The sequence below is a fragment of the Saccopteryx leptura genome, chromosome 8 (genome assembly GCF_036850995.1).
Source record: "Saccopteryx leptura isolate mSacLep1 chromosome 8, mSacLep1_pri_phased_curated, whole genome shotgun sequence".
NCBI classification, from domain to species: Eukaryota; Metazoa; Chordata; class Mammalia; order Chiroptera; family Emballonuridae; genus Saccopteryx; species Saccopteryx leptura.
The window spans coordinates 88,565,668-88,588,041 of NC_089510.1; the positions used below are offsets into that span (position 1 = coordinate 88,565,668).

General features: G+C 42.7%; 1 protein-coding gene across 4 annotated transcripts in view; it reads left to right on the forward strand.

The window, feature by feature from the left end:
• Nucleotides 1-21,382, forward strand: part of GOLIM4 (golgi integral membrane protein 4) — a 115,172-nt gene extending 93,790 nt beyond the window's left edge. For 2 of the 4 annotated variants that reach the window (XM_066347126.1, XM_066347128.1), the window contains 8 exons: nt 2,021-2,368; nt 3,835-4,088; nt 4,897-4,979; nt 6,850-6,956; nt 10,776-10,943; nt 11,278-11,346; nt 19,429-19,509; nt 20,050-21,382. In XM_066347126.1, coding sequence (XP_066203223.1) covers nt 2,021-2,368; nt 3,835-4,088; nt 4,897-4,979; nt 6,850-6,956; nt 10,776-10,943; nt 11,278-11,346; nt 19,429-19,509; nt 20,050-20,199 — 1,260 coding nt within the window. In that variant the 3' untranslated portion in view covers nt 20,200-21,382. The remainder of the gene's footprint in view (nt 1-2,020; nt 2,369-3,834; nt 4,089-4,896; nt 4,980-6,849; nt 6,957-10,775; nt 10,944-11,277; nt 11,347-19,428; nt 19,510-20,049) is intronic. The other 2 variants (XM_066347127.1, XM_066347129.1) reach the window with 1 other exon arrangement.
• The last annotated feature ends 992 nt before the right edge of the window (nt 21,383-22,374 follow it).

A 22,374-nucleotide genomic window follows, 5' to 3' on the forward strand; every position in this document is an offset into this window, starting at 1 on the left:
TATGAAACTATGAAGGGTGTGAGTGTTACTGTCATTATTGACTTTTTTGTATCCCTATCCTTCATAAAAGCTAAGTCTTGCTTAAGAGTATCTTATGAATAAGACATGAAAAGTAGTGTAACCCTAATCATTCATTTTTTCAAGTTGATTTTGCAATCACAGGTGTCATGATGATTTTTCAATAAAAATGTCAAGCATGATGATTTTCCCCCTGACGATGTTAACAGTGAATGTTTGAGAAGACTTGCCCAATTCCCATCTTGCAGGAATAAGTAACTGATGTGAGTGGACTTCATACCAGTCTTCGGTCCTTGAAGAACATTTCTTTGTAGACAGATTCTGTGTCCTCATGGACCCTTGTTCTTTGTCTGGGTCTCAGGTTACTACTAGCTTAAGAAAACAAGACCAGATCCAAGGCCTGCGAGTTGGTTTTATTCTCTACCCTAGTTTAACTGACAATCTACGGAATTAATCTTTTAATGACTCAGAGCTTTAGCTTTCCCGCCTGCGAGGTGGAGGTAGTAGTGTTCTGCTCTAACCTTTCTCACAGCGATACTGTAGGGATAAGTGACAGGCATTTGAGAGCACTTAGTGTTCTTTGGAGAAATATTTCATCTAAACCCAGGACACACTTGCCAGGCATGTGAGGATGTTGGTAAACTATACATCTCCAAGAGTTGTCCTCAGTTGTCCGAGGAAAAACTTTTTTCCCAGCTTGCTTGCTGTTTTTATTTATTTAGTCCAATTTCTCAGTCTATTGCTGCTAATATAAGAAGAGGCCTTCACATTTATTTGAATTATGGGAGAGCAATCTGACCATAGAAGTTTTCTCTGATAAAGAGGTGCAGAAAGGGGTAAAAGATGTTCCTATTGATAGTATATCCTCTCTGTTTTGCCCCTCTTTTCCAAATAATGAAAATCATATAGAAACTTCTGAAACTTAAAGGGACAATGGATCTAAATCAATTAATTTTAGAAGAGGGGTACTCTTTAGACATGTTTCTTTGGTGGTTGTTCAGATTTGCTATATTAACAGTACAAAATACAAAAGCCTTCTTCTGGTTTATAAAGAAATACTACTTTCCTACATTAAACAAGGTTATATTGCTTCTGGTTTAATGGGCACTATTTTTAGCTAACATGGATGTCCATTAGTAAAGGCGTTCTCTCTCTCTCTCTCTTATTTTTCTTGTATTTTTCTGAAGTTAGAAGCGGGAGGCAGTAATACAGACTCCCGCACGTGCCCGACCGGGATCCACCCATCATGCCCACCAGGGGGCGATGCTCTGCCCATCTGGGGGTGTTGATACATTGCAACCGGAGCCATTCTAGCGCCTGAGGCAGAGGCCATGGAGCCATCCTCAGCGCCCGGGCCATCTTTGCTCCAGTGGAGCCTTGGCTGCAGGAGGGGAAGAGAGAGATAGAAAGGAGAGGGGGAAGGGTGGAGAAGCAGATGGGCACTTCTCCTGTGTGCCCTGGCCGGAAATCGAACCCAGGACTTCCACACACCAGGCCGATACTCTACCACTGAGCCAACTGGCCAGGGCCAAGGCATTCTCTTTTTTTTATTAGCTAATAAAACATAAACCCAACTTGTCCTCTATTTAATCTCACCCTTTTCAAATCATTATTTGAACCAAAATTTATATTGAAGAAAAGTATGCATATAAATATTGCATCACTTGAAGTTTCTCCTTTTTATCCTAAAGGGAAAGAAGAGCTAGGTTGCTTTCATGGGAAAGGCCCACTGAGGTGGGGTCACTCACAGGCTTTCCTTTGAGATTATTTGCTGCAGTCTTTCCCAGATGAAATTTTGCTTATGTTACTTGTATTCTAAAGGTGAGATTGCACAGCAGGAAGAGTTAAATGACTCCACTGCAGCCATACTTTTAGTCAGGACTCTTTTCTTGTAGACTCCAGGATTTTGCTGATGTGTAACCTCATAAACATGGTAATAAAGAAATGATGTCACTACTTTCAAAATAGAAGAGTGTCATTTCCAGGGTTGTGCTTGGCCTAGGTGTCTCGAAATAGTGATGGGTGGCAGAAGCCAGAAGCCATGCCTGGAAGAACAGAAGAAACAAAACCTTACCCTCCCACCCGGAAGGAAGCAGAATTCCAAACTCCAGCAGAGCTGCAAGAAGCAGAAGCCAGAGAGCCCGAGGAGCAGCAGGTGGAAGAGGAACATAGGAAGGCGCTGGAGGAGGAGGCCATGGAGCAGGTCGGGCAGGCTGAGCATCTGGAGGAGGAGCACGACCCCTCCCCAGAGGAGCAGGAACGCGAGTGGAAGGAGCAGCGTGGGCGGAAGGAAGACCCCAGTCTTCGGGAAGGACATGCCCCTGCCGAGGCAGGGGGCCATCCACCCCAGGTGGGCTCCGAGTAGGTTTTGCTGGCTGGGATAAGGGAGTGTGGCTTTGTATTAAATATTAAAGGAGAAAGCTTCTTGTATATGACAATCTCTAAAAGAAAAGTGTGAGTGTTCAGTGAATGTTACATGCACATACTTGTTTTCTTTTGTAATGTTAATAGTAGAGCTACATCCGTACCTTAATAAAATCTTTGGAGAAAAAAGACAAGCTGCTTTTATTTGTATGTGGGATGTGCCCACAGTGCACGGCACTGCGATGCAGGCTCACGTCCCTGTAGCAGGGGAGCGTAGATGAGCACCCGGCTAGGCACCTTCCCAGTACCTGCTCAGTCCTATAGTCATCCTGAGGCCAAGAAAATTGTGGTTCTCTCTGACCAGAGTTTCTTCTCCCTGTTCATTTATTCTCAAGTGTATGTTGGCTTTTACCCATTCACTTCAAGGTGGTTATAAAGCTGATCTTATCCCTTAAGTGTACTGTACTAGGTGATCATGTTTACCCTCTGCTCAGGCTCCCCCACGAGCTCTCCCCTCTCACACAGGTAAGATTTATAAATGGTACTTTAAAAGAACTGAAAGCAACACTGACTGCAGCTAGGTACCTTTCTTCCACTGTCTCTAAACCGATACTCAACAATAGGCTACCTGGTCTTTGCGTAGACACTGGTCACCTTTTGTTTATAACTGAAACTGAGTTTGGCGTGGAACTTTCTAATACCTCAAGCTGCTTGAGAACAGGGTGTGGAAGCCTCTGCAGCTGCACTCATAACGCTGCAGACTTTGCATCAGGAAGCCTCTCCCAGTTTTGTGTCCTTTGTGGCTTTACCCAAAAGTAATCTGCATTGTGTGTACTGGTGTCAGTCGGATGGAGGAGAGAGTAGTGGAGCTCTCAGAGGGAGACAGAGTTGAAGGGTTCCTGTTTCAGGTATTTTTTTGATCAGAAGGTGCTATCCTCTCTTCCATTCTTTGTTTCTTGGAGGAAAATTAGTTCTCTGCTTTTCCACCCAAATCTGAAATTGTACTTTTTTGGCAGTGTTTTGCCTGAGATTGAAATAGACATTGTTAGAGTTTATTAGCATCCCTAGGAGTTTAGCCTCAAGCTCACAAGTTGCCCCAATTGGTGTGAGGTCACTTATTTCCCACTTACAGCAGAGCCTTTTGAGCATAAGTTTAAGATTCAAAACTGATTTCTTCTCTTTGTCCTCTTCCATTGAAAGGAGCACATTTGAAGCTGGCCTTTAAATTGGGAGGGCCAGTTGCTAGGATGCCATGGGGGTTTACAGGGAGTTGGGAAATCAGTTCCAGTGCTGGCTGACCTTGGATGTCATGTTTAGTCACAGTTCCCCTGACAGACAGGTATCAGTGCACCAACCCTGCCTCCTCAGTTTGTCTTGAGAAACAAATGAAGGCAGAATTCAGAGGACCTAACTGCTTTTGCTCAACTCCATCTCCATCTCGATTTTCCCTAGGTGCATCCTTCAGCTGAGCTGGTGACCAAATTCCGATCCCCATATGAGGAGCAACTGGAACAGCAGAGACTGGCGGTGAGGCGCGCGGAGGAGGCCCAGCGGCTGAGAGAGCACCAGGAGGCCCTGCATCAGCAGAGGCTGCAGGGACACTTGCTGAGGCAGCAGCAGCAACAGCAGCTTCTCGCCCAAGAGATGGCCCGGCAGAGGCAGGCTGGGCGCGAGGAGAGGCGGCCACAGCGCCCAGAGCAGCTACGGTAGGTAGCCTTCCGATGGGTGTGGACAGCCCCTCTGGTTCTTATAATCAGGTGACAAACAGCATTGTGCATTTATTATCCGTGAACTTGAGGGGTTCAGATTGCTCCTTTGGCTGAGGCAGAATTAAATTCCAAATATTTAATTTTTTAAATAATCAACTATTTTTTCCTGCTTAAAAATGATAGATTAAGTCTCAATAACCTAGCAAACTAGAAAAACCTATTTTGTGCTAACTTTATTTTATCATTTGAAAAATAGTTTATCTTTTTTTGTTTGTTTGTTTGTTTTTACAGAGACAGAGAGAGTGTCAGAGAGAGGGACAGATGGGGACAGACAGACAGGAACAGAGAAAGAGGAGAAGCATCAATCATCAGTTTTTTTTTGTTGCAGCACCTTAGTTCATTGATTGCTTTCTCATATGTGCCTTGACCGTGGGCCTTCAGCAGACCCAGTAACCCCTTGCTTAAGCCAGTGACCTTGGGTCCAAGCTGGTGAGATTTGCTCAAGTCAGATGAGCCCACACTCAAGCTGGTGGCCTCGGGGTCTCGAACCTGGGTCCTCCGCATCCCAGTCTAACGCTCTATTCACTGCGCCACCGCCTGGTCAGGCTAGTTTGTCTTTTTAAAGGTATCTTTTGATAGTATATAGAATCTTTATTAAACCTAATTGCATAAGCTTTTTAAAAGAAATTTTAATGGCTTGGAAAAAAGGTTGAAAAATTATTTATTACTATCTTTAAAGATTAATGACTTAAACTGTGCAATTTAATTTGTGTTGCTGAGTTGATAATGTTTGTACCCCTTGCAGGCAGCAGGCGCATTACGATGCTTTGGATAATGATATCGTTCAGGGAGCAGAGGATCAGGGCATCCAAGAAGAAGAAGGAGGTGGTAAGACTTCTTAGATGATGAATGTGTTAATAACATAGCTTGGTAGCATGTAGTACATCAACTCAGCTACATGCACATCTGAGCATACGCTAGGGAGACTTGTGTTCTGTGTTTCTTTCATTGTTGTTGTTGTGTTTTTCTTAATCCTCCCAGACAGTGCACGTTAGTAGCCAAAATTGTCCATGATAATGTTTCCTCTGTAACATTTTAGAATGAAGAGGAAATAGTAGTTTAAGCTTTTGTATACTAAATAGTTATTTCTGACATGTTATCATACGACACTTCCTTCATATTCTCCTTACCTGGGAGGCTTTTGGATCATTGCCTTAAAAGTTTTCAAAAATTCAGTTACTAATAGCTTTCCTTTATAGTATACATCTAGTGTAATATTTATTGCATGTTGCTCTGGGATAATGGAACTCCCATAGAAAGTAACCGTCTCTCTGGCAACACCGCCACTTAGGTGTGGGTGCTTTTCTAGAGTCTAAAGGAAGTGATTACCCAAACTCACTTTCTACCTGTTCTCATATTTTATAGCACTTCTTATATTCAAGAAATTGTTTCCCTCATGTCCTCTGTGCAGCACTTTAAGCTTTTTTGTCTATTATCAGTAAGACTAGATGACAGTTTGTTCACTTCTTTATTTAATGAATCCCTTGGTGCACTTGAATTCTGTATCTTTATTTCCTGTAGGTTAAATACTCTCCATATACTTAACCTTTCCTCTTATAGCTGATATAAAAAGATGTTGTTCTCTTTATATGCTCTTATCTAAATTTTCTTTATCAAAAAGATATTTTTTTCAAAAAGCAAGTAGCTGTCTGTGAGCATAACTGGGTGTGTCTGTGTCGTCGCCACCGCAGAGGACACAGGACAGCAGTATGTGTTGTTGTTCCACACATGGAGTTGTTCTTTCTTATTTCCTGAAATAGTATCAATTTCTGCTTTTGGTGTCTTGCTGTTTTCTCTGATATTATGAACAATTAGTTGGTAATTTTAGCAGAGTCCACTTGACTGAACTTTTATTGAGAGAGTTGTGATTATTGTTTTTTACAAAAGGGAGGGGGGAGGGAATTGCAGTTTCTGTTATAAACATTTGCTTCAGAAAGTTAGATGGTGCCACTCGCCCACGTGATTTCCTTAGACACCTGGTCTGGGGAAAGCCAGGCCACTCACCCATGTGATTTCCTTAGACACCTGGTCTGGGGGAAGGCCACTCGCCCACGTGATGTCCTTAGACACCTGGTCTGGGGGAAGGCCACTCGCCCACGTGATTTCCTTAGACACCTGGTCTGGGGGAAGGCCACTCGCCCACGTGATGTCCTTAGACACCTGGTCTGGGGAAGGCCACTCGCCCACGTGATGTCCTTAGACACCTGGTCTGGGGAAGGCCACTCGCCCACGTGATGTCCTTAGACACCTGGTCTGGGGAAAGCCAGGCCACTCGCCCACGTGATTTCCTTAGACACCTGGTCTGGGGAAAGCCAGGCCACTCGCCCACGTGATTTCCTTAGACACCTGGTCTGGGGAAAGCCAGGCCACTCGCCCATGTGATTTCCTTAGACACCTGGTCTGGGGGAAGGCCAGGCCACTCGCCCACGTGATTTCCTTAGACACCTGGTCTGGGGACACCTGGTCTGGGAAAGGCCAGGCCACTCGCCCATGTGATTTCCTTAGACACCTGGTCTGGGGAAAGGCCAGGACATAATTCAGGAAAGCTGAGACGTGCACCTTATGTCATGATCACCTCGCTGGGGGACAGACTGGGTGAAATGGTGCCTGGAAAAGCGTACTGGGAGCTTCTGTTTAGTAACAGGAAAGAATACTGTCTGGTTTATCTGGGCTAATGTTAGTTCCTTTGATTTGCTAGCCTATGAGAGAGACAACCAGCACCAAGACGAGGCAGAAGACCCAGAGAACAGACGTGAGCCTCATGAACAAGGGCTCCATGGAGCTGACCCAGAATCTGAGGCAGATGTAAGTGTCCTCTCTTCTAGTCATGATACTTGGAAACTCACAAGGCAGAGGGAAACTTGAAGGTTTGCCTCACATCAGGCCTCTGGCTCCAGATGTGCCTGTTGTTGTATCAGCGCAAAAGGAAAGTAGATTGCATAATTATATATATGAGCGATGTTATCAACTATAATCCATTGAGGGTATGTGTGTGATGAGAATGGGTTAAAGTTTGTTCTGGAAAAACATCAAAGGATTCTTCTCTGATCACTTTTAAATTAATAACTTAAAATTTAGCCTGACCAGGTGATGGCACATGGATAGAGCATCAACCTGGAATACTGAGGACCCAGGTTCAAAACCCTGAGGTCACCGGCTTGAGTGTGGGATCATAGACATGACCCCATGGTTGCTGGCTTGAGCCCAAAGGTCTCTGGCATGAACCCAAGGTCTCTGGCTTGAACCCAAGGTCACTGGCTTGAGTAAGGGGTCACTGGCTCAGCTGGAGCCCCCTGGTCAGGTCAAGGCACATATGAGAAAGCAATTAATGAACAATTAAGGTGTTGCAACTATGAGTTGATGCTTCTCATCTCTCTCCCTTCCTGTCTGTCTGTCTCTCTCTCTTTGCTTAAAAAAAAGAAAAAAACTAAAAACTTAAATTTAAAATAATAAAAGTAAAATTGAAAGGCATTGAAAGATGTAGTAATTCTGAAGGATAGAAAATGAAAAAAGTGGGGGTGTTGGAGAAAGGAAATGATTAGTGAACAAGGTGAGCAGTCTGCTAGGGCTTCGTGTGTGTCATGTGACTGATTTCCTAACAGTGACCATCTTAATATATACATGAATTAAGAATGTGTGGTTTGAGCCTGACCAGGAGGTGGTGCAGTGGATAGAGCATTGAACTGGGACACAGAGGACCCAGGTTCGAAACCTCAAGGTCGCCAGCTTGAGTGCGGGCTCACCAGCTTGAGTGAGGAGTCTCTGGCTTGAGAGTGGGATCATAGATATGACCCCATAGTCGCTGGCTTGAGCCCAAAGTTTGCTGGCTTGAAGCCTAAGGTCACTGGCTTGAGCCTAAGGTCGCTGGCTTGAGCAAGGGGTCACTGACTCTGCTGTTGCCCCCTCCCCCAGGCAAGGCACATATTAGAAAGCAATCAATGAACAACTGAGGTGCCAAAACAAAGAACTGATGCTTCTCATTTCTTTCCCTTCCTGTCTATCTGTTCCTATCTGTCCTTCTCTCTGTCTCTGTCACAACAACAACAAAAAGAACATGTTGTTTGAGAGGTGAAAAAAGTTGCTCAAGTACCATGATGCTCTATTGTGTTTATCCAAAAAAGGACCAGGACTCCCAGTTCAGCAAGTGGCCTGGGGCCCTGCCTGGCCTAAAGTATGGCAAACATATGTTGAATGGATGTGTTCTTGTGCTTATATGTAGATGATTTTTACAACTTTAGCTCTTCTGTCATCCTTTGCCAGTAAAGCAGCCACCATGTTTATAAAATTTAGTCCATGCTGTCCGATGGGCCGTGATTATATTGGTCCAGGGGATTAAAAAAAGGCTCTGCACCCTTCCTTGGTTATTGCAGAGATTGTCCCCTGACAGCTGCTTAAAGCCGCCTTGAGGGAAACAGCTTTCCCACTTCACTGGTGAGTGGAGAAGGGAGAGGTGGTAGAGCACGGGCCTGCCAGCCCCGGAACTAGCATTTGAAAGCATGCTCCAGAGAACCCTTGCCCTAAAGTCCTTTCAGGACTGAGCAAGAGCTACAAAGACAAGACGGTGTGAGAGAGGCAGACAGTGTGAAAGAGCAAGGGAGTGTCCCTGAGAAAGCAGCAAAGGGAGTGTGCAAAAGCCTGAGAGTGTGTCTGAGAGCAGGAGGGGGACAGGGAAAGAGTGAGTGTTTCGTCAGTGACATCTGGGGACTGCTGTAAACTCTGCTTGTGGAACTATATGGCCGTCTACTCTGCTGTCACAATGGGAAACACTGGCCTCTCTACCACGCCTCTTTTAAAATTAGAAATTGTTAACCCCTTTCTTACCTATTTCATTTATTTTTTTCTTTAACAGTTTTTTTATTGTTCAGTTGCATTTGACATATAATATTAGTTAAAAGTGTACAACACAGTTATTAGACATTTGTATAACTTACAAGATGATCACCCAGATAAATCTGGTCCCTATCTGAAACCACACACAGTCATTCCAGTGGTACCGACTGTGTCCCCCGTGCTGACAGTCGTTCCGGTGGTACCAGCTGTGTCCCCCGTGCTGACAGTCGTTCCGGTGGTACCGGCTGTGTCCCCCATGCTGACACAGTCGTTCCGGTGGTACCGGCTGTGTCCCCTATGCTGACACAGTCATTCCGGTGGCACCGACTGTGTCCCCCATGCTGACACAGTCATTCCGGTGGTACCGACTGTGTTCCCCAGGCTGTACTTTACATCCCTGTGGCTGTTCTGTAACCACCAATCTGTACTTCATCTTTTCCCCACTTTCCAACTTTAGGGAGGTATAAAAGATAGCCTGGTATTTTATTAGGATTTAACAACTGTGCCTATTAAACCTTACTTACATTTGCTCAGGGTTAGAGCTAGTGTGCATAGACATTAATTTTTGCAAAGCCTTCGGCACTTTTTTTCTGAAGAGAATGTGTGACGTTTTCTACCTCCACATGAATTATTGCTAATGCACTAAGAGAAATCCATATGACAAGAGATGGTGGAGTAACTGGAGTTTAGAGCAGAGGTAATGATTTGTCACTCTTCTCTTCCCGTGAAGAGTGTCATTTGCACTTGAATGAAGTACATAGCTGGGGATGTAGCTAATCGGTCAGCGGAAACCACAGTGAGCTCTTGAAAACGTTCAAAGCTCTGAAGTGAGTTGAAGAAGAATCATGTCTGGAGACCCAAAAGAGGCTTGATCTTACCTGGAGTCCGCTGGCTCTGGGAAGTGTTTGCCGCTCCAGGGAAGTGTCCTTCGTAGTGATGGCACGGAGCGACGAGGACGCGCAGACGGCAGCACCACTCCAGCCCAGCTCAGGCTTGATGAAGTCATGTGTTATTGTGAAAGGCACTTTGGGAACTTACGTGGAAAATTGTGATAATTCTAAAGTTGGTAATATGAAGGGAGTTTGTTAAACACAGGAACTGAGAACTACTTGGGAGGCGGGATGGGTCGGGGGAGATATTTTCCAGAATATATTCTGAAGGTGGGGTTGGTTCGGTTCTGTTCCCCGTGCCACGCCCGCGCCCCGTCGCCCGTGTCCTAACTGCGCATTACAAAGAAGTGTGATCCGTACTGGAAAGTGGTCGTGTACTTTGTACTAGCCCTCTTCCTGCCTCCTTGGTGTCTTCTGTGGTTCTTCCTGTGTGGGCCGCCTTCTCTTCATCTGCTTCTTCATCCACTTACATGTAAAAAGTTGCGAAGGAAAGCCTGCCTGTGTAAAATTCAGCATGCCAGTGAATGAAGCGAGCATTTGCCTGTCTAAATTTTCCATTTTACTCATTTCCCCCACTTGGTCTTTTGGTTTTTATCAACTATGTTTCTTGTGTCTGTTTAGTTATGCTCACATTACTGTGACAGTAAAATTTTGAGGACTTAATTTGAAATCTCTTCTAGAAGCGAGTGCCAGTCACATTTCATCCTGATTCATCAGCCTCTGCAGACGAGGCAGGACTTTTATCTTTTGATGGTGGGTGTGGATTTGTGCGTCTTGGCAGGGCTAGAGCTGAGCCATCGGTGAAGGACGATTTCATTTTCCTGCCCGTGTGTGGCCTTTCAAATGAAATTAAACTTGATCCCAGGTTTTGAAGTGGTGGTTGCTTTTTATTAAAATTTTGCAGAGGGCAGCTGTGGAGGATGTAAACCCAGCAGATGACCCTAATAATCAAGGTGAAGATGAATTTGAGGAAGCTGAGCAAGTGAGAGAAGAAAATTTGCCAGATGAAAATGAAGAGCAAAAACAAAGTCATCAGAAGCAAGGGAATGCAGAGATGGAAGAGCATTTGGTGGTAAGCAGAGGCCACTGCGAACAGGGGTTTCATCCTCAGTATTTTAATCAATGTCTGGTTTATGCAAAAGGTTAGTCATAATCTACCTTGACCGAAGATTGGCCTCTTTGGCTCGTTTTCTGGCCATTATACGAAGTGATGTGTCTGCACTCAGCAGGAGAGGGTGATGGACAGCCCGGGCCGGGTGTGGGGAATGATTATTCTTTATTTTCTGGCCACCGATGCATTGAAAGTACACTTTTAATGGCGGTAGGCTTGCGCTTTGCCTCAGAGAACTACAGCAAAACACATCTCGAGTGTTTAGTAACCTAAGCCTTTTCTTTTGTTTCAACAGATGGCAGGAAATCCAGACCAGCAGGAGGATAATGTTGATGAGCAGTACCAGGAGGAAGGCGAGGAGGAGGTAGGAAGGTGGAAGGCAGGGGACTGATAGCACTGCGGCGCGCATCGCACTAGCCTGAGACACCCCTCAGCAGCATTGGCTTTGATGTGCCTTTTATGAAAATGTTCAGATAGACTTTGAGAGTGAGTGGTTTCAAGAAATAGACGCTGGCAGTGGAGACATTGGCTAGAAGATAACAATAGCAGGGTATTGTTCCTTCCCTCTGGTTCTCACTACAAATTTTGAATTAAGAAGACATTTGGTCATCCAGGAGTGGTGGACTTAGGTATAGGTAACATTTATAAGAATATTTTCTGCTGTATCTCTCCCTCATAAAAGAGAGAAGACCAAAGCTCTGCACAGTGAGGAGTGTGGGCCAGCACTGTAACTTTCTCTGTAGACATTGCAAAGTGCCTGTCACTGGTACCCTGCGTGTCTGTCAGAATACCCCTCACACCCTACAGACATTTAAAAAAATTGTGGGCTCTATCTACTTTTAGCCTTTTCCCTCCCCAGAATTTGGTATCTTAATAAAATGTAACAATAAAGAAAAGGAAAACTAGGTAAAGGAGTTCAGTTGAATAAAATGCCTTTGGGTAGAATTTCTTAATATTTCATTTGTGTGGTTTTTTAATGTAAACTTCCAGCATATTATTATGTTAAAACACTGTGAGGCTGCATTTGTGTAATGGACTGATGAATGAATGCTGTTGGTTGTAGCTGCTTCAACACAGCACTTTGGTGTGTGGTCAGCTGAAGCTCAGTACTGGGGAATATGATATGGATGAGGCCAAGGCCTTCATGTTTAATCTCTCTCTGGACCAAATGGCCCAGTAAATTAAACTCCCATTGAGAGATACCTGTCAGCTAGACATCTTGCTCCTGTGTGGCGTTGGCCCTAACGGGAAGGACGCGCACGAGAGGATGGACACATGGCAGGTGAGCACACGGCCCCCGCCGAGCCCCTGCCAGAACACCTGTGCTGCTGCGCTCAGCCCCCTCACTGGGCCTGCTCTCTCGTTCCTGGTGCAGTTGTCAGCTTTCAGACTGATGCTGAAGTCTGTGCTTAGACCAGGCAAACAGAAGGATGTCGCTCCTGACAGTGTTGGCACCATGTGTCTCTCACTAGTCACGTGCACTTGAACTCGTTTGATCTTTTTATTCTCTCTTCTCATGCTGCTGTTCATCCTAATCAAGAACCTGAGCTGTTTGATTAGAAGGGAGCATTAGTGAAACTAGCAGCCTTGAATATTAAGACATTTGGCAAGAAAAAGATATTCATCTGTACTTCTCTTACAGCAGGATGTCTAGACTAATATTACCTCATTCCATTATGGGAGGAGCCAGCAATCTCTGAGGTATTAAAAGAGAAGAAGTTCACCTTGCTTCTTTTTAAAAAATTCCAAAGGGTAAACATAAAACTTTAATCAGTGCTTACTGATTATTTTTACTTCTATGTAGTATTAGTTAAGGTGGAGAGAGAAATCGTGTGACCCAGGAGGGATCAAGGGTAAACAGGAAAGGAGGCGGAGACAAGGGGAGGCCAGTGGGGACAAGGCCGAGGTCAGAGCCTCACCCGCGGCAGACCCTCCTTCAAGCCCAGGCGCGTCCTCCCTTGTGGGCAGAACTGACCGGAGCCTTCTTCCTCTCCCTGTGCCAAGTCCCAGGTCCCGCTTCTCTGGCCAGTTTCCGGCCCAGAATTTCTGTGTTTGGCATCCCTGTCCCACTTTGTGATCCTGTCTCTTGCTCAGGCTCCTGGTTACCACACCTGTCATTCGGGACTGCTGCCTTTCTTCCTCCCTGAACATCCTCCCTTCCCGAGCACCCCTGGGCAGGCTGTGCCGCCTGAGGCTGGTTCCTGAGATGGGGATTACAGGATCTTCCTACCTCTTGCTATTGTTACCAGTCCTTCCCTTGAGGAGGGTGGAGAGTGGTGCCCAAACACCGTTCAAGGGTCACAGACGAAGTCCTTAGCAGGCGACAGCAAAGTGAGAACAGTAAGGAGGGCTGCAGGATGAGAGAGTGCAGGGGACACTGCGTAGGGGCACGCTGAAAACCAGAGTGAGGGGTCATGTGCGTGTTCCTGTTTCCAGCCTCTGTCTTCCAGCTGCCCCAGCTGACCGGGGTGGAAGGCTCCCTGCTCTCCGCGGTTCCCACCCTGGTCCATAGTCAGACTGCCCTCTGTCCGCTGCGCCTCGGGAGGAAGTGCCTCCTGCTGGGCAGTACCTGTTCCCAACTACCGCCCAGCAGACCTGGGACCTGCCCTCTGAGAGGGGAGGGCCCAACGCCAGTGTGATTTTAGGAAATTCGCACTGTCCCTGCTCCCTTTGTCTTAGTGCAGCAGTGTTGGACACTCTTCAAAAACAGAAGAAAATGACAGTTATTATTGATAAGCATTCGTTGTTTATTGCTTGGGATCATTTGAGTGAAAGACATTCACCTGCTGATCCCATCCTCACGTTGCATACTTACCAGATTTTTTTATCTACTTATGAGCAAACAAGACAAATTGTGACATTGCCTAGAAATATGCTCTGAGTGCTTTAAAATTAAATGTTCAAAAATTTATGTAGATTGAATGCTTGAAAAGTCGAGATGCTCACTCTCCTCAATGTACCTGAAAAGAGATTGAGCCCTCAGGAGACAGCAAGCGCCACCTGTCGTGCCCCTGCGGCCTGGGAAGCACATCGAGACGCTGCCCAGGGGCAGAACTCTCCTGTAAGCATCACTCGGCCAGCAGTGGAGCCCCCACTGCAGCTGACATTGCTGAAGGCCTTTTCTTGGTCACATTCTACCCACCTGTTTGGATCCTAGCCTTCTGGTTCTGGCTCACCCCATGGCCACTTTGACGTGTAAGAGAAAGGGTCCGTGCACACGGGCAGGGCGGCTAGCTTGCCAAAACCCGCTTCAGGCCCAGTACCTCTGTTTCGTTTTGTTTGGGCTGTTCATTAAACTTTGCCACATAACATAGGAACCATTTCTAAAATGCTTAAAACATCAGAGTTTGATGAACAAAATGAGTAATAAGCAACAGTATTTGGAAATCTTTACCAAAATGTTTGCATCTGCTTTAACAGCATGCTAAAGAGGGTTGAATGTGGGAGACATAATTGGTGTGTCTGTATTATAAAAAAGTACTAATATTTGGCATCTGGTTGTTAGCCTAAGCATATTTTAAAATTAGAAACTACATACCACTTTTTCCCTTTTCAGTAATGTCTCTAAGATAAATTTGAATTACGTTTGCCCCAAATGTGAAGAATATATTACTAGAATAATGTGTATCTATAAACCTGAAAAATTATAAAATTTTTATTTGTGAGTTCCCTAAATTAAATAATAATTTAAAATGGTACTTCCCACCTCAGATTATATTGATGTATGGTAAACAACCTAATTTTTCTACAACAGAGCCTAAGGAAGGAAAATAAAGAACTCATAAAAAGGATGTTTATATTGGCCCTGGGTGCTTGGCTCATGGTAGAGCATCAGCCCAGTGTGTGGATGTCCCTGGTTCAGTTCCCTCCAGGGTACACAGAAGAAGTGCCCATCTGCTTCTCCACCCCTCCCCCTCTCCTTCCTCTCTGTCTCTCTCTCTCTTCCCCTCCTGCAGCCAAGGCTCCATTGGAGCAAAGTTGGCCCGGGCGCTGGGGGTGGCTCCATGGCCTCCGCCTCAGGCACTAGAATGGCTCTGGTTGCAATGGAACAACACCCCAGATGGGCAGACCATCACCCCCTGTTGGGCATGCCGGGTGGATTCCGGTTGGGCACATGCCTCCTGCTTCTCACTTCAGGAAAATACACACACAAAAAAGGATGTTTATCATTTTAGCAAGAGACATTCTAGCCAGTATCCATATCACTCAGGCAAGTGGTTCTCAGTCTTTGCTGTGGCTAAGAATTACCTTGGAAAGTGTGTGAAAAATAGAAATACTGGGTCAGACCTTCCCATTGGAAGTTTTGATCTTATCTGTGGTGGGCCCTAGAACTCAGTGTAGGCCTCCCTTCCTTACCCCCTGCCTGATGCTAATGTTTCAGAGCATACTACCTAGAGGCACTGTCCTTGGACACATGGTTACAGGTGGACTTTGGGAAGGCTGAATTTCTTGAAACTTCTGTACAAAATGATGTGTACATATACCCATTTGCTAATGACTTTCTTACCAAAGTCTTAAAAGGATCCATGACTTTCTCTATCCCACACAGTTAAAAATCACTGATTTTTACTTAACTCCTTTATTTCACAAGTAAGGAATTTGAGCTTCAGAGAGGTAGCTTAAAATTTTGAATAACACAGCTTGTTAATTGTTAGGACCATGATTAGAGCCCACTAAGGTCTGATTTTAAAGGTTACCATAATTATTACCTAGCATGCAATTATGCATATAACTAAATAGTTGATATGAGCAAGTTCTTTATAGAAGTTAGTGAATGCAGAAGAAATGATAGAATTAGAAAGTCACAATTTCTGTAACCCCTAATTAAAACAAATGGTTTGAGAGCAGTCATCAATGGATAACTCTAGAGGAATAGAAATGAGGGATTTTACCATGAAGGGACCAGTCTGTCACCATGAGACTCACTGAACAGTCTTAGCTTCACTAAAAGTGGGACAAACATTATGTGCCTCCTGATGTAATAAAAATATGAATTCTACAGCATCACCTTTGAAAAACCTTTGCTTTGCAAAATGAATTTGAATTCTTCCAAGCTTTAAGCTAACTTGATTTTATAAGAAATGTTGAAGCTAAAGGAATAAGTTAAATTATGCTTTAAAGAAGCAAATAAATCCAGAATGTGGGTTTTGTGTAGGACAATGAATCAACAACACTGAGGAAAAAAGAGGGAAACAGAATCTAAGTTAGGTGTGTCCTTTGTTTAAATGATGACAAGAACAAACCAACTATATAAATAGACATTTGTGAGACAATCAGGAAAATGTATGGACTAGACACTAGATCAGTGGTAGTCAACCTGGTCCCTACCGCCCACTAGTGGGTGTTTCAACTTTCATGGTGGGTGGTAGCGGAGCAACCAAAGTATAAATAAAAAGATAGATTTACCTGACCAGGCGGTGGCGCAGTGGATAGAGCGTTGGACTGGGATGCGGAGGACCAGGTTCGAGACCCCGAGGTTGCCAGCTTGAGCACGGGCTCAACTGGTTTGAGCAAAAGCTCACCAGCTTGGACCCAAGGTCGCTGGCTCGAGTAAGGGGTTACTAGATCTGCTGAAGACCCACGGTCAAGGCACATATGAGAAAGCAATCAATGAACAACTAAGGTGTTACAATGAAAAACTGATGATTGATGCTTCTCATCTCTCTCCATTCCTGTCTGTCCCTGTCTGTCCCTCTCTCTGACTCTCTCTCTGTCTCTGTAAAAAAAAAAAAAAAAAAAAAAAGATAAGATTTAACTATAGTAGGTTGTTTTATAAAGATTAATTCTGCCAAACTTAGCGAAAATCCAACATAAAGTACTTGGTAAGTAATTATTATTATATGCTTTAACTTGCTGTAACTCTGCTTTATAAATTTGATAGTTACTTCCCTACTTTATAAATCACCATTACTGTGGAACCGGTGGGCGGTTAGGAAATTTTACTACTAACAGAGATACAAAAGTGGGCGGTAGGTATAAAAAGGTTGACTACCCTTGCACTAGATGATACCATGCAATTATTTATCAGATGTTAATTACCATGTAATTATTTATTAACATTATGGTTATATTAGAAACGTCCATTGTTTTTAGAGATGTGTACTGAGATGGGTAGGGGTGAAATTATATGATATCTAGAATTGTGGAGAATAATCACAAAATAGAGGCAATAGGTGATTCAAGTGTGACAACATTGTGATGACTTTTGAACCTTTGTGATGATGACTATAAAAAGTTCATAAAATTATTTTTATTTGTGTGTGCTTAAAAATTTTTATAATACAAACAAATGACCTCAATGTTTATACAGCCTGGAGAGTTGCAGAACCAGGGTTTTAGTCCAGGTGTCCGACTGTGTAGACTATGTTAGGGGTGGCAGACGACTGGCCTTGGCCTGTTTTGTAAGTGAGGTCTTACTGGCACACAGCCATGTATTTTTAGTCGCATACTGTCTGAGGCTGCTTATGCACTATGGTGGTAGAGCTGGGTCGTTGCTACACCTGATGACTGAGAATGCCTGACTATTCCTATCTGGCCCTTTACAGAAAAAGTGTGCTGACCCTGATTTATATACTCTTTCTTCCATACTTCAGGGCAGTTTCCTCGCAGGCCCAGCTAAGCCATGTTTAGTGTTCACTAGTATATTTCCAGTATTATGGCTATAGAAGATATATCTATTCACTGAAGCCAACTGGGACACTTTAGCAATTTAGTAATGTTTCAATAAGTGAGACTTTAATATAGTCTGAAATAAGTGCTTCATCATTTTCATCCCAATATCCTGGGGAATATTGTTATGAGGTCCTGTGACTAAGGGCAGATCGATGTCACAGACCACAGGTAGAGTCCGCTGTGTGACGTGGTCTTTTCTCTAGTTCGCCCCACTCGGACATGTGGATACAAAAGATGTTCTATGCTTCTGTCCCCAGAATGAATTCATTTTGTGACAGTGTAGTTTAGGGGCTGTGAATCCAGTTGGCATTGGCTGGCTAGAGAAGTTCATGAAGACGGGGCTCTGCTCGGGCATCTTTGAGGGGTCATTCTTGTAGGCTCCTAACAGGCCAGGATCACTCCAAAGCATGCCTGCTAGGTTTGGGTTCATTCCTGTTGCACCTGGGCCAGACACCTTGAGATAGCCCTTCATTTCTTGCTCCTTAATTAGAACACCTACATACTTCCTTCCCTTGCCCATTTCTGGGATTTTTTAAACCTCCCATGTCAGCACCAAAAAAAAAAACAAAAAAAAAACAGGTAATTTTATGTGTTATTCTAGGAAACTTACTCTTTACCTCTGTCCTTGGAGAGATCAGGTTTTATTTGGTTTTGTTCTTTGAGTTTTGGGGGGGTTTTTTGGTACTAGATCAGCACAATATGCTTAGTTAAAGGTCATCAATTTTTTGAAATATATTCAGATAACTTAAACCTTTTAGCCTATATCTGTTTTTCAAAATGGTTAAGTTAGAAAAATATGTTAGAAAATATTTTGTGGAATGGAATGTGATCATTAAATAGAGATTATTTAGCAAAAATATTTGGATGAGTTCTTTGATTTGCATTTTGAAAAGACATTTGGGATCAATGACAATAGTAATGGTGTACATTACAAAAAACTAAAGTTTAAATACCATGTTAGAACATGAAGAAATTGAATGATTGTGTTCTCTGTTCTGGATATTTTAGCCAGATAAGTTTATTCCTAATTAGAGAAATATACATACACATTTTTTTCTCCTATCTTATATATAGGTCATGAGGTCTGTTTTCTCTGCCTTTACAGAGCAGATATTTTTTGTATTGATTTATTTATTCATTCATTCAACAGTATTTATTAAGCAATTGCACTGTGCCAGGTATGCATCTTGGTGCAGAAGACAGCCGAGTAAGATTTTTTATAGTAGGTGTTATACATTTCTTTTTTTTGTGACAGAGATAAACAGAGAGAGAAGGACAGATAGGAATAGACAGGAAGGGAGAGAGATGAGAAGCATCAATTCTTCATTGCAGCTCCTTAGTTGTTCATTGATTGCTTTCTCATATGTGCCTTGCCCGGAGGGCTACAGCAGAGCGAGTGCCCCCTTGCTCAAGTTAGTGACCTTTGGGCTCAAGCCAGCAACCATGGGGTTATATCTATGATCCCACGCTCAAGCCAGCGACCCTGCGCTCAAGCTGGTGAGCCTGCGCTCAAGCCGGTGACCTCAGGGTTTTGAACCTGGGTCCTCTGTGTCCCAGTCCGACGCTCTATCCCTGCGCCACTGCCTAGTCAGGCAGTGTTATACATTTCTTCATAGCTAATAGACAAGTCAAATATTTGACTTTTATCTTTTTCACATTTATTTTTAGTTTAATTTGTTGTTACTACTTTGGATGAACTCTTTAGAAATCAGAATATGTTGTTTCAAGTGCTTAAATGATTTTGGTGTCACCTTGTATCTCTGGTTTGTTTTAGGTTCAGGAAGATTTGACTGAAGAGAAGAAAAGGGAATTGGAGCACAATGTGGAAGAGACTTATGGTGAAAATGATGACAATGTACGTGTAGGATGCATATTTCTATTGTGTATGTTAGTGCACGTGTAGGAGATATTATGTGTAGTTGGGATAGATACCAGGCTGTACCTCAAAGTGCCACCATATTTAATAGACCAGCCTAGCCTGGCCTGTGATGGTGCAGTGTGTAAAGTGTCGACCTAGGACACTGAGGTCGTGGGTTCAAAATCCCGGGCTTGCCTGGTCAAGGCACATATGGGAGTTGATGCTTCCTGCTCCTCCCTCTTCTCTCTCTCTCTCTTTCTCTCTCTTCTCTCTAAAATGAATAAATAAAGTCTTATAAAAAACCAGGCCAACCTAGACTTAGGAAAATATGTTGTTTCAAGTGCTTAAATGATTAAAGTGTCACCTTGTATCAAAGACTTTTGATACACTTTTGTCTATTAGAATATTTTTCCTCACTTGTTTTACCCTTCCAAAAATGAGTAACTTTTCACCCTTTTTTTAAAAACAGGGTTTTGGGGTTATTTTTATCTAACTCTATGCCCTTTCTCTTATTTTTTTTTTTCTTTTAACTTGAAGGTGGAGGACAAAAACAATGATGGAGAGGAACAAGAAGTTAGAGAGGACAACCGCCCCAAAGGCAGAGAAGAGCACTATGAGGAGGAGGAGGAGGAGGAAGAAGACGGAGCGGCTGTCGCTGAGAAATCACAGCGCAGAGCAGAAATGTAGCCACGCCCCATTTTACAGACCGCGTTCAGCCCACCAATTCCTTACAAGCTGCTCGAAAATAAACCTGCCTACTGAACTCTAGGATATTTAATTACAAAAATTAAGAATTTAAACTTTTTAAAAAAACTTTTGTACTAGAAATGCTTATACATTTATATGGATATATTTTGATAACCTAGGTTAGAACTCCTTTTATATTCAAGCTAAACCCGAACAGGATGAAAAACAGTAAAGCAAACCTTAGACTCAGTCTCATTTTTCAAAGATGTGTGATGTTGGAAAGGACATTAATTTTGTATATATTTCAACTTGTTACTTTTCTGTCTTCTTGTTTCCAGGTGCTCTGTTGTTTGCCTTTGATAAAGTAAGAAACACTGCAAAAATCTGTGCAGACATTAAGGAAAATGGCCAGTTTACTAATTGTTCCCTTTTGACGTTCTTGTGAGTAATTCTGATAGAATTTTCACCAGTCTGTGTATCCATGTACAGAAGTGACATTGTTTTTCAGTCTTAACAAATCAGTTAGAAAACTATTTGGCCTTACTTAAACTCACAGCTATGCTTCTTGAAAGGAATTAAATTTTAAAGGGCGATAGTACTAAATTCATGTGACAGTATTCTGGACTTATGTATTTCAGTATTCAGATAAGGTATGGGCTCCTTACGGTAGTAAGATTTTTGAACGACTGATATACTGTTTAATAACTAACTTACTGCGTCTGGGTGTTTTCTACATGAGCACCCATTCTGTTAGTTTTCAAAGCCACCTAGTGATAGCCTTGTTCATGGTCTAGTTCCCTACAATAATATGCAGTTCCCCTGTAAGCTCTGTGCCTTGGTATGTAATCACTTTGATGACAAGTATGAATATGCAGGCATATCGAATTGTAAAATTGAATAGGGTTATTTTTTTAAAAACTATATGAAGTACATATGGTGGTGTGATAGACCCTGATGATTTTTCTGATTGCTGAGGTTGGGTCTGCATTATGCCCACAGATAGACATTTTAATGATGAATTATAAAGGTTCCTTAAAGAAGTTAAAAATCAAAAATTTTCCTTGGGATAGAGACAGTTCAGTCTCAAGCATAAAGATTTTTAGATCTATAGAATTAGGTTATATAATTCATGCGTGTGGTTTTGTAATAATCTCAAATTAATAAAATCAAATTTCAATTTTTACTGTTGTATGAATGTAATTTTATTTTAATAACGACTCACATATGGTTTTGACTGTCCCAGTTGAGTGATTGTGTATGTGTGCATAGGAATGTTTGTTCAAATTTATTTTGGATTTTCAGTAATCATAAATCAAATTTTACCTTTATGTATAAAAATTCTTTAATGTAAAATGTATAATATTGTACATAATAATCAGAATACAGTTATTTTGGTAAATTAGTTTGTATTTTTAATGTCCCAGTTGCAGTATTTAATTATTTGGAACATTGAAACTTGGTAATACTCAATAAAGCTATGAAAAGACAAGTGACAATTCTTTTGAAGTATATGATTTTTTAATAGTTTGTGATTTTATAGCATTCATTTTCATAAAAAAATTTAAGAAATACCAATATGTATGAATTAATTATAAAATGTCTTTTCCAACCTCCTGTTCTCCTTCTCTTTTTGTATGTGATCCCCTTCCTGGCCACCATCCGAAAGAAAGAGCTAAGCATTTTTATTTTATTTAATTAGTTCTGGGCAGAAGAAAAAAGAGGTACATAAATGTACAAGTGTCATGTGCACACACACAAAATCAACAGCAACAGAAACCCTGTTCAATTCCCACTAGGAAAGCAACAATCAGAAACACGCTACTCTCGGGAGCACAGGTTTTAGGGCCATTTTACCTAATGCTTTGACAACTAATCAGCCAGAGGTGATCTGTATTAATAAGATGAGCAGAAATAAATTGTCACATTTATCTTGCCTATTAATCTATGATTCTGGTGCAACCACTAAATCAAAGAATTTGGTACCAGTGACAATCAGAAAGGGGGGGGGAGGCACATTTATTCGTGGGACACAAAACTACATTAGTACAAATGCAGTGGCTGGATAGTTGTAAGAGGGATTAAAAAAAGATCTAGGAATAAGGGTATGATCTAAGCCTCATGTAAGTGACTCACTTTATAAAGGAAAAGTACTGATATCTACTAAATGTCATAGCA